The sequence below is a fragment of the Dasypus novemcinctus genome, chromosome 18 (assembly GCF_030445035.2).
Source record: "Dasypus novemcinctus isolate mDasNov1 chromosome 18, mDasNov1.1.hap2, whole genome shotgun sequence".
NCBI classification, from domain to species: Eukaryota; Metazoa; Chordata; class Mammalia; order Cingulata; family Dasypodidae; genus Dasypus; species Dasypus novemcinctus.
The window spans coordinates 34,104,679-34,117,458 of NC_080690.1; the positions used below are offsets into that span (position 1 = coordinate 34,104,679).

The 12,780-nt window shown below is 41.8% G+C and overlaps 1 protein-coding gene across 13 annotated transcripts in view; it reads right to left on the reverse strand.

Moving 5' to 3' along the window:
* Window positions 1-12,780, reverse strand: part of NUP93 (nucleoporin 93) — a 172,292-nt gene that overhangs the window by 44,328 nt on the left and 115,184 nt on the right. The window contains exon 1 of one of the 13 annotated variants that reach the window (XM_071209157.1): window positions 6,529-6,608. The exons of the other annotated variants lie outside the window; for them this stretch is intronic. Within the exon in view, the coding sequence (XP_071065258.1) occupies window positions 6,529-6,531 (3 nt within the window). The 5' untranslated portion in view covers window positions 6,532-6,608. Of the gene's footprint in view, window positions 1-6,528; window positions 6,609-12,780 lie in introns of those variants that run through there. 13 annotated transcript variants of the gene reach the window in all.

A 12,780-nucleotide genomic window follows, 5' to 3' on the forward strand; every position in this document is an offset into this window, starting at 1 on the left:
ATCGAATTGAAAGCTCAGATATAGAACCTCACATATATAGCCATATAATATTCGATAAAGCCATCAAACCCTCTCAACTGGGAGAGAGTGGCCTATTCGACAAATGGTGCCTGGAGAACTGGATAGCCATATGTAGAAGAATGAAAGAGGATTACCATCTCACACCTTATACAAAGATCAACTCAAGATGGAGCAAAGAGGGAAACGGACTTTGGCCCAGTGGTTAGGGCGTCCGTCTACCATATGGGAGGTCCGCGGTTCAAACCCCGGGCCTCCTTGACCCATGTGGAGCTGGCCCATGCGCAGTGCTGATGCACGCAAGGAGTGCCCTGCCACGCAAGGGTGTCCCCCGCGTGGGGGAGCCCCACGCGCAAGGAGTGCGCCCGTGAGGAAAGTCGCCCAGCGTGAAAAGAAAGAGCAGCCTGCCGAGGAATGGCGCCGCCCACACTTCCCGTGCCGCTGAGCCGCTGACGACAACAGAAGCGGACAAAGAAACAAGACGCAGCAAATAGACACCAAGAACAGACAACCAGGGGAGGGGGGGGAATTAAATAAATAAATAAATAAATCTTTAAAAAAAAAAAAAAAAAAAAAAAAAGATGGAGCAAAGACCTAAATATAAGAGCCAAGACCATAAAAACCTTGGAAAGCAGTGTAGGGAAACATCTACAGGACCTTGTAATAGGAAATGGATTCATGAATATCACACCAAAAGCACGAGCAGCAAAAGAACTAATAGATAAATGGGACTTCCTCAAAATTAAATCCTTCTGCACCTCAAAGGAGTTTGTCAAGAAAGTAAAAAGGGAGCCAACACAGTGGGAGAAAATATTTGGCAACCATATATCTGATAAGAAACTTATAACTTGCATATATAAAGAACTTCTATATCTTGAAAATAAAAAGATAAACAACCCATTTAAAAAATGGGAAAAAGATTTAAACAGACACTTCTCCAAAGAAGAAATACAAATGGCTAAAAAGCACATGAAAAAATGCTCCAAATCACTAGCTATCAGGGAAATGCAAATCAAAACTACAATGAGATACCATCTTACTCCCATAAGATTGGCAGCTATGAAAAAAACAGAAGAATATAAATGCTGGAGAGGATGTGAAGAAAGGGGAACACTCATCCACTGCTGGTGGGAATGCAGAAGGATCCAACCATTCTGGAGGACAGTTTGGTGGTTTCTCAAAAAACTAACCATAGATTTGCCATATGACCCACCAATACCACTGCTGGGTATATACCCAGCAGAATTGAAAACAAGGACACAAACCGATATATGTACACCAATGTTCATAGCAGCATTGTTCACTATCGCCAAAAGTTGGAATCAACCCAAATGCCCATCAACAGATGAGTGGATCAATAAAATGTGGTATATACACACAATGGAATACTACTCGGCTGTAAGAACAAATACACTACAAACACACATGATAACATGGATGAATCTTGAGAACCTTATGTTGAGTGAAGCAACCCAGGCATTGAAGGACAAATACTACATAAACTCAATGATATGAAATAAGAAAGCTGCCTCAGAGAGCTGGAGACTGAACGATAGGCTTACAGGAAATCGGGGGGTGGAGGAAGGATGTGAGCCGACGTCTGCAGGGATGGAATTTATGATGAGCTGGCAGTAAGTATGAACACAAAGAAGAGATAAAATGGGGGTAAGGGGTTGCCTTTGGGTGGGGCTTTGCGGGTTTGAGGGGGCTGGGGATGGGCGGATGGGTAATATTGCCCAAAAAGTGGGGGGAGGGAAGGGTAGCTTACGAACATAGGAGTGTCAGGTCAGGTGTTGGTCGAGAGTAAAATGCTGAGAAAATCATATCAAAATATAATTAAGAGGGTTACCTGTTTAGGATGCTCGGAGGGGATGGTCGGATGAAGGACGGGCTCCTGGGGAATGTCTGAATGCTCATTTTGCCAGAGTGGGTGGTACCATTGGGTAGAGACCCAAGTAATGAGAGTGGGGGTGGACCCACATCCTGGGGAAGACTAATGCCATCAGATAGAGGGAACTGTATCTCTCAAGAGAAAGGGTGGCTCCCAGGGCATTGGGGTAATTGACCAAGTTAGGCCCTGAACAATGTTGCAAGTGTCTCTGGACGGGGCTCCTCGAGAAACGGAGGCTGGCTGTCACTGTGGGCACCAAGGGGATGGGAAAATGGATGTTAAATGTGTGGAAACAAAGTAAATGTGGGGTAAGAGAGGACTTTCACGAGAGTACACAAGGATGGATATAAAACATGTAATATTACACCATAAACATATAGGGGACAACAGACTAATAAAGTAAACCATAATGTAAAACATAGGATAACTAAAAATTTAGAAAACAGTATATCCTAAAGTATGGAACACAATGTAAGCACAGATGTCACCTTGTTTGAAAGCTATTGTCTCAGAGTCTGTACATCACTTTAAGTAAATATGATATGAATAAGTTATAAGAATATCGCTGTGGAAGGGAAAAGGTTTAATGGTAGATGTGGGGGAGTACTGTATATTGTATATATGAATTACTGTGGTCTAGGGCTCTTGTGAAGAGAAGTTCAATAATTAGGGGGAGAAAAAAAAGATAGGATGTAGAATTTTTCCAAGTCAACACGTATTCTATATCTAACCTTTAAACCCATTGCTATATGCCATTTTACTAGTAAGGGACCCTGACATTATACTGGACTTCAATTTTCAGGAAGTTTTGGATCACAGAGTGGTTCAACAATGGCAGCGGAGGAATACTGGTATAGGATACTATTGACAGGTGATATATGGCTGACAGCGAGCTGTACAGGGCATATGCCCAGGGTGCATGGTAATGTTTGGATATACTCATAGTGGCAACAATTAAAAACTACAGCTGGGGGGGGGGGTACTGAGTTCTTGGCCGGAGGTGCTCTGTCGTGGTCCCTAGGGGAACAGCGGCAGTCCCCCAGGTGCAACGGTAAGGACCAGGAAGGAATGAGGGTCCAACAGTGAGAGCATGATACTAATGACTATGCTTGTGAGCCTATATGCCTGAAATAAGAACAAGGCCTAGAGCAGCACTGTGCCTGGGAATTTCCTCCTGACAGCCTTCATGTTACTCAAATGTGGCCAGTCTCGAAGCCAAACTCAGCATGTAGATGCAGTGCATTCCCCCCAGCGTGGGACATGACACCCGGGGATGAGCCTCCCTGGCACCGAAGGATCACTACCAAATACCAGCTGAAGATGGAACTAGAAAATGACCTTGAATTAAAGGTTCAATGCGGATCAGCAGAATATCCCTGTCTACATATAATAACATGACTTTAAAATGCTGTTTGACCTAATGTAAGGGGGAAATGGAAAGCAGAAATGAGTTTATATGGCTACGAGTCTCTAAAAAAGAGTCTGGAGGCTGTCAGAAGGATTGCCCTTATGCATAACTGAGCAGAGTCTAAGAGACAGATAAAGTAGATACAATCCCCAGGTACTGGTTCCTTTGAGGGCTAAAGAGACCCACGGGTACTATGGTCATGGCAGATGGGGTTCACTGCCATGTCAGATGGTCCTTCTTTGGAGCTGGGGTTTCTGCGTGATGGAACTGGACTCAGATGGGATCTCTTTTCATAAGACTTTCATCCTACTTTACTGGAATTGTAGTTGGTGTTGGGGTTTAAGATATATTTAGGGGATTTGAATCTCTGGACTGACAATATGATAGCCAGGTCCTGAGCGTCAAGAGACTCCAGCTCCTACAATCTGATTTATTGGACTCATCTCACTCAGCTAAGATGGCGTTGAAGAAGGACAACCACCACACCATGGAGCCTAGAGTGCCTACAACTGAAAGCGGGAGGATTGCATCCAGTATCCATGTGGAATCTGAGCCTCCTCCTGACATAGAGGTGCAACGGACACAACCAATCCAAGGCCCACAGAGAAAAGGTGGCATTGGAGTAGGAAAAATGGACATGGTGGCTGATGGATATGGGGAGTGGCAGGAAGAGATGAGATGTGGAGGCGACTTTGGGACTTGGAGTTGCCCTGGATGGTGCTTCAGGGGCAATCACCGGACATTGTAAATCCTCCCAGGGCCCACTGGATGGAATGTGGGAGAGTATGGGCCATGATGTGGACCATTGACCATGAGGTGCAGAGATGCCCAGAGATGTACTTGCCGGGTGCAATGGATGTGTCATGATGAGGGGAGTGAGTGTTGCTGGGGGGGGAGTGGTGGGGCTGAATGGGACCTCATATATATATATATATATTTTTTTTTTAATGTAGCATTTTTACAAAATCAATTAAAAATAAATAAAGATACAGTTTGTGTCTGCCTCAAAAAAAAAAAATATTACCAATCTTCATAGATTCCCACAGATCCCTTACGTACTGGTCCATAATCCCCCCTCATGTGCTGTCACACCCCAGGCTGGGCCATGCACTGATAGACAGGGCCAGTGGCTAGCAGCCCAGGAAACAGTTCCCTTGCAAAGACTCCTCCAAGGCAGTCTTCATTATGGCTCTGAGGACACAATGTGTCCAATGCACTGCTTCAGTCTTCAGAGAAAAGAAATCAGCAGTTGATACAGAAGACCCACTCTCTTCACAAAATATGTTGTTGAAATTGTATTGGATGTATTAATTGGGATTGGGGAGAGGCATCAGCCACTTGCCTAGTAATCAATGGCCTCAATAAACCAGAACACATAAAGCTAGGACCCCAAGTGTTCCATTCAGAAGCGGGCAGCTTGTCACCATGTGCCTGCCTGAACTTTGACCAGCAAAGCCAGACAGGAGATGGTGGCAAGGGTTTTGTTCATACTCTTCACAGCAAATGATTACATCAAGCCAACAAATGCTTATTATGAATTCTCTGTCATTGCTTTGACTTGACTGAAGGATCTTCAATAGCTGAAGCTAAGGGTTTTAGTGTCATGTTTATAAACAAAGCTAAGGAACTATATAGATTGCTGTTTCCAAATAAAGCATAGGCATATCTTGATGCTGCTGCTATTGGAGGCTGATTGTCTAAACAAGCCACCGTGTGTTTGTTGGGGGGGGGGGTGCAGGGAGCAGGGGTATGATAACTACTGTCTGGCAAGGCCTGGTCTCATTTTATCTTTTTTGTTGGAGAAGGGGGACTAGAAGCAGATTTCAGTCATACAACTTGGGGGCTGGAGAAGACAAGGTTAAGTGGGATATTCTGTATCCCACTTCTATATCCCCTTCTCTGGGCTTCCTCAACCTTTTCCTGTTAATGACGAGCCCATCCCATTCATTTAACTGCACCCACATCCATATATAACATGCACACATAAGACATAAATGCAGAGCAATCATCAGAAGCATTTGTTTAAAAGCAACATAATATTCTGCAAGAAACACAATCCCCGAATTTCTAAGACGTGAAATTTCAAGTAATGGTTAAGAAAAAGATATTGCTTTTTGACGTAGATTATACTCCTCTTTAAAATATCCATTATAAAGCTACATTTCAAAAATCTTGCAAAATAAATCAAACGAAGCATCTGTACATTTGTACATGAGATGCAGACTTGAGACATCACTCACATATGAACAAAGGTCATTAACCATTATGCACCCCAAAAACTGGGTTTTCTCTATAGCATAAACTAAACCCCTCAAAAGAGATTTTGAATTTAATAAATAGCCCATCCTTTATTCCTTTCTAAAACAAAATGCTAAACAGGTGGCACATCATTTTATTTTCATAGAGCAATGTATTAGAAGCCTATCTTTTGAAAAGAATCTTTAAAATAATAAATTATACAATCAGGATAGTGCTGAGGTCTGTGTGCCATCTAGTGGCAGTTTCTTTTAAAGCACACACACCTCAAAGGAAAACAAACAGCTCACTGGAATTAAAAAACTAAAAAGATGGCCATTTTAAAAATGCTGGTTGATTTTTATAACCCAATTATGGGTTCTGAGCCACTTTTTGGAAAACACTGTTATTCCAAAGGAATGCCACCAACTTAGCATTTGTTGTCTCTGCCCTTCAATAATTCTTTATAAAGTTCCAAAGTACTATTATTGCTGTGGAACAATAAACACTGTATATCTGCCCAAGCAGCAGCTCTAGCCATGTGCTTCATTTTCAGCAGAAGTGTGCTGCCTTGCAATGTACATTAGCCAAGAATAACCCAGAATGTAACCACAATGAGGTAAGCTGATTCTCCTATTAAACCTGTGTTCACATCTCAAGGACCCAGAGGCCTGCCTACCTGGCTCTTGAATGGCTCAGGCTGAGAAAGATGAGGCATGAAATGTGGCTATTTATAATCACCACGTAGACTCTGGGCCTCAGAATACAAGTGGAAGCTAACTCCTACTGGACATTCACCAGAAGGTATCCCATACATGAAAATACATGGTAAGTGCTATAAAAATGTTATACCTTCTCTCATTTAATACATAGAATATGCATAAATTAATAAGAAATCTACAAAACAACATTCCAAACCAAAATAATATTAACAGGGAAGCAAGCGTGCCTCAAGCGATTGGGCGCTTCCATTTACCATATGGGGGGGTCCTGGGTTCAGTTCCTGGAGCCTCCTGGTGAAGACAAGCTGGCCTGTGCTGTGGAGAGAGGGCCTGTGCTGCAAGCTGATGCAACAGGATGATGCAACAAAAGCGACACAGAGGAAAGACAATGAGGAAAGGCAATGAGAAACACAACAAACCAGGGAGCTGAGGTTTGTTCAAAGCGATAGAGTGATAGAGTGCCTCTCTCCCACATCAGAGGTTCCAGGATCAGTTCCCAGTGCCTCCTAAAGACACTGGGAATGTATGTGAGAGGACACAGAGAGCAGACAGTGAGTGCAGGCGGGGGGGGGGGGGGGAATAAAGAAAACAAATGTTAAAAAACAAAAAACAAAAAAATATTAACATAGGGTGAGCAATGACCTTAGGAGTGGTCAGAGTGATTGAGAAAAACATTGCCAAGACAGAGGTAAACAGAAAGATAGTGAAAAAGGAAGGGGAAAACAGAGATCAAAAAATAAACTTAAAAAATAGAATAATCACGATAGGGTCTGCTCCAAGATCAGACAAGAGATCCAATAAAGCACTGTAAGCATTAGTTAGAACTTTCGTTAGTGAAATGGAGAGTTTCCACTTTCTATAAAGACAGGAGTGAGTTGTACCCATTATTTCTCTTCAGTTTATTAATATATACCTAGTCTTTGTCCCTAAACTCCCAAATTTAACTTCTTCCCAATTTCTATTTTAGAACTTTGAGTGCAAACAGATGACCTCTTCTGAAACCTTCTCTTGGGTGAAATTTTTACAAAGGTAGAACACCTACTTAAGGAGAAAGTGAGGAAGGATGAAGGATCCTAATTTCAGATGAGCACAACAGAAACTCTGTCAGTACACAGAGAACCAGAGAGCCAGAGAGCCGCTGGGCTTATCAGATGGTGTGGACACGCTTTTCATTAGCTCCCTTTATGGTGGCTTCATGGAGAATACCTCTAAAGAATTTTTCAAGTGCAAAGAGATTTTCATTATTGATAAAACCCCAACAATCAGGAGGGAAATTTTAAAATTTGGGCATTTTCAAGATTTGGGGTGCTTTCATAGGGTTTTAGAGCATGTTCAATTATTTTATTAGACCAACATTTAATGTAATAAAAGGAGAATACATAAAATGTCAGCCCCAAAAGCCCATGAGAGTCTGGATCTCCTACAAGGATATAGATTAGATCTAAATAGCAAGTCCTGGCTTTATTCTCTAACTCAGATATTTAAAGTCCCACTGCTTATTTTTAAGACTTTGAATCATTTGTTCAGTCTGCATTATATATACACACACCCATATGTACATAACTAAATATATATATACATATCTCATATATATATGTACACATATATACACATATACAGATCTTCAAAAACACCCTTACAGAAAGCAGTGCTAAACTGCTAAGCTGTAATATATTCTTAATGCCATTACATGATTTCTTGCTATGCTTTTAGGCAAAAGCCTAGCTGCTCTTGTTCAGCAGGTGGCAGCAGATACTGTAAGAGGGGCAGTGGAGTTCCGCATTTGCTAGCTCTGCAGATCCATCGGTGTTGCAGGCAGCTCTGGAGCCACAGGTGGCAGACCTTGGCACTATGACATGGCGCTGAGCAGGCACCAGACCATCTGTCACTGTCAGGCTGCTGGGTCTCATTTTGTACAAGGTCTCTGCTACTGGGCTAAAGAAGGGTCACGCAATTATGTGATGGATTTGGGTCCATTAAGGCAAAACTAATTACTTGTCCCCATAATTCAAACTGGTTGTTGGAATATTCTACAAATTCGCACAGGATCAAGATATAACTCACTGTGTGCAAAGAGGTTCTAAACTGGAGGATGCTATAGGCAATGCCTCCTCCCAGACCTGTGAAGGGTCTAATTGACAGTATTTTGACCTAAATGTCCTGGCATGCTGGTCTCTTCCAAGGCAAGCCAACACAGCCATGATTTAAGCCCATCTTCTCCTATATCTCGAGGGAATGCCACATGGCCTTAGGAATCTCTCCCCTTTATCTAAAAGGAAGAGGAGGAAGAGAGAAAAAAATCACCACCAGACAATAAAAACCCAACTTGCAAGATTTTCAGTATTGGGCAAAGAAAATAAGAGGTGAGATTCACCATGGCACAGAAGGGAGAGCTGTGGAGAAGTCATTAGCGAGAATGGATCCATGCAGTTCCTATGGCAATGTATGAAGGGTGTGTGGTTCACCTCCCTTGTCAACAAAGTATAGGCAAAGAAATTAGCAGATGACTCCTCTAAGGACTACATCCTGTGAGGGCCATTTAAATCTTCTCTGTGCTATGGCTGCAAAGCCCGTTCTACCCTTTTTAGGGGGTCCAGAACATTCTTGTTATCTGTTGCCTCTCTCTCTCGCCATCCAGAAAAGGAAAGTAATCCGTCCAGCTCAGTTATAGATGACTCTGGAGATACCGGATAAGGGGGAAGCAAGTACTAAGGGCATATATAAAGAAAATAATAATTGGCCATTCGGGTACCAGTGGGGAAAAAAGGTACTTTTCAGCACAACCAACCCACCCACCCACACCCGAGTCCAGCAATATCCTGCAATAATTTTTCAGGGTTTTGTATGCAACTTTCCTCTCTAAGTCACAAGAGAGCCCTGGAAAAGGATGTGACTGACTCACTGTTGACTGCCAGAGCCTGCATCTTAGTGAGAGGGGTTGGGTGCAGCAGGGTGTGCCCACTGCAGAGGCCGGGGCCCTGCTGGCCATCCGGGGGTGGGGGCAGCAGCAGAGCTAGAAGCCCAGGAAGGAAGGGCAGTTGGCCAAATGCTCTCAGACTGCAGACTTGGCCCCGCAGGAGAAACCAAGGACAGCACTTCATAACACCCCCCCCCCCACATACACACAAAAACAAAACAAAACAAAAAACCCCAGCACACTTGCTGGGGCTGACCTTTTGAGACACAAGCAAAGGGAGGACTCTGAAGAGAAAACTTTTTCAATCTAGCTTTGGTTTATGAATTGATTTTTAAAATAAAAACTAAAAAAATTAATCCCATAGTCACTCTAAAGTAATGGGAAGATAAGAAGAATACATTAAGAGGCAATAAAAATGTTTTAATATATCTTTGGGGAACTTGATTTCCATCTTGGAGATGGATTAGTCCACATCCAGAGAACTTCGGGTACTACAACCGCACTGCAGTATAAAATTGGAATGCATCAATAATGGCCATTATCATGGCTAGCATCCCCATCCACTGGCCCCCAAGCCTACCATAAAAGAACACTTTAAAGCAACCCTGAACCATATCAAAACGAAGATCAACAGCTTTGTTAGATCTAGCATCTTTTTTTCTCTTTGGAAAAAGGACATAAAAGCAAGAATTTGGGGCCATGAGAAGGAACGGATAGCAGAGGGTGTGTCTCTGAGACTGTCAGGTGGGAACTGAGCAGTTTTTGCCAGGCTGGTTTCTACAGCACTCAGGATTAAGCTTCTGAGTTCTACTTAGCAAGCATAAGGAGCTGTTAGTGAAGATGTTTGGGGACCACGTCTCACATTAATTCCCTGCTGGTACTCGGTGTCAGTCACTTATACTGCAGTCGAAAATCACAGCTCCTCCTGCTATACAGCACTGCTTATGCTGATGGGATGGGAGCACCAGTCACCACGCTGTCAGAAAAGAGAGCCTTGGCTTTCCTGCAGTTTCTTCTTATTTAGAATTCTTTTTCAAAAATGTTTGGGGCCACTAAAACAAGAGACCTTCCATTTTATAACTTCAAGTTGTCTCAAATAGAAATTGTCAAGGCAATCTTTGCTAACAGTATTTGTGATTTCACACTTTCCCTAAAACCTTAATTAAATTTGGAAAGGTTTTGACTTCACCCTGTCAGATCTGGCTGCACGACTCACCATTGTCACCACAGGTAGAGAAAACATGAAATACTGCTTAACTGGAGTGGCAAATACAAGCAACAATGGAAGGCAAGACCATTTTTCAAACACAATTACCAGAAACAGACGGAGCTAAAATCTTTCATCCAGCCCATCCAGACTCAGAGGAGAAGGGATGACCCTGCATTGTGAGACCCCTTATACCTACAGTGAAAGGAATGACCTGCTGGGACGACGTGTCAGAATGCCCGACTCCATTCCAGCTCACAGCAGATAGATGATGCCGTTTTCCATCCCAGGAGACAGACACTTTACCCTCCATGCCAAGGCAACATATTAGCCTTAAAAGCTTGACTTGTAGGATGTGTCATTTTCAAATGTTTGTTTATAAATGACAAACTTATAAAAGCACATCATCTGCAACACAAGTGCAGGAAGACTCCATGGACAGGTTGGTAAGCCATTTCTGGCACAACTGAAAAGGAACATCTCTGTGAGTTAGGTTGCTTAGCTAAAGACAGACTTGGCTGTTAGCTTCAATCTATTAGGTCCATCGGCCCACAGACAGGAAGAAACCAAGTCAATTGCAGAAAGAGATGCAGCACAGCACAGATCAGGAGCCAGGTGGCATGGATTTAGGGCAAAATCAGCTGTTTCCCAGATGTATGACCTTGAGAATGTTATTTAACAGCAGTTAACCTTGCTTTACTTAACTACAGGAGGAGGTGATGGCATAACATGAACTACAAGGCCACTTCCAGCTCTAGAAATTCCAACTCTGTGAGAGGTGGTAACAGGTGAAAAATTAGCATTATCATTACCACTATGACTACTATCTACTTCCAAAATAATGCATACTTTGAGTCCAAAGAAATAAAATGAACTTTGATTTTGAAGTCAGCCTAGATATATACTTATATGTAAAATAACCAAAATCCACAAAAAGCTAAAATGAAAATCAGAATCAAAGTCAAAATATTTTCTTAGGAATACTGGTTTCATCTTGCCATAAAGAAGCACACTGTCCTCCGTTTTCTGAAAATCTGTCCTACATGGGAGGAAGTTTCTATATTAAAATAAAAATAAAGCACAAAGCAAGGAATTTTAGAAATGTTAATACAAAATAATCTATTTGAAATTTTATTCTACTCATATTTGCCATCAATTTCTTGAAAGCAACATTCGGAAGCTATCTAGATATGGTATTAATCAAGACTTTACTTCAGGAAAAGCTCAAGATTTCTATCTTCTAACACAATAAAAAGTAACTGTAAACTGGCAAAGCAGAGCTACCAAAGGTGTTCTCCAAACATGACTGAAGGAAAATAACTCTTGCCGTCAAACTCTTATCACACTGTTTCTCAAGGCGCCATTTTACCCTTCCTCACTGCCATCTTAGTGCCACATAATGTTTCCTAGCGGGCTGGTTGACGTGCTTACTTATTTATATTATGGAACTGCCATAGCAATCAAAGATTTGATACGGATACATTTTTTGGTAGCAAAAAGCACCACCAGTCCCTGACTCTTTCTTACAACCAGGCTAAAATTTCAGGTGAAAACTGAAGAGCTTTCAGATTGAAAAGATTCAGAATGCCCTGTAAGTACCAGGAAGAAGAGCCTCTTCTCAGCAGCCAAACTTGAGTAGACCATGGTGGAAGCAAAGAAAATGGGAAGCAACTGAGTCTCTGCCTCCTGCCCAGCATACCTAAAAGGGTACTTAGTATGTAGCTTACTAAAAGCCAGAAAAGAAAGTAAGACCAAAATCTTCAACTAATTTTATTTTAACATTTTCACAGGAAGGTTTTGTGACATCCTCTCATGCCATCAAATGAAACACTTTATGCTTGCAAAGCTGCAGTTAAAATTGAGTTCTTATTTGCAACCCTTAACACTATTTTATTTCATGGTGCAAGCCTTGTAAAATTAAGGAGAAAAGAATCCTTTTGCATTCTACCAATTATCTGAATAATGAATACATTAAATGTTTTGCCTCTAAGGAAAAAAATTATATTGAGATCTAGGTTCTTATGTTGCAAGCTAATAAGAGGGCCATAGATATGTGGAATATTTGTAGGATTCTAACCAGGGTTTAGGACAACCTTTTTATTTCAATGAAAAGGATGATGTGAAAAATCATTCTCTCTCCTAGTTTCAAACATGTATTAATTAGAAAAAATAGCGTTCAGTGACTATGATGAATAGCAGCTAGTGCAACAAGAAATGGAAAAAACAGCTGACATTACAAATTTGATATCAAGTTAAAAGGATTTTCAGATACCCAGTTCTGTGGAAGAGCCAACTCCTGAAAGAGCAACTAAAGCATTCTGAACAAATTCTCATGGTCTAGTTTACTGCAAAATGCACTTACAATAAATTCTTCAGGGTTAA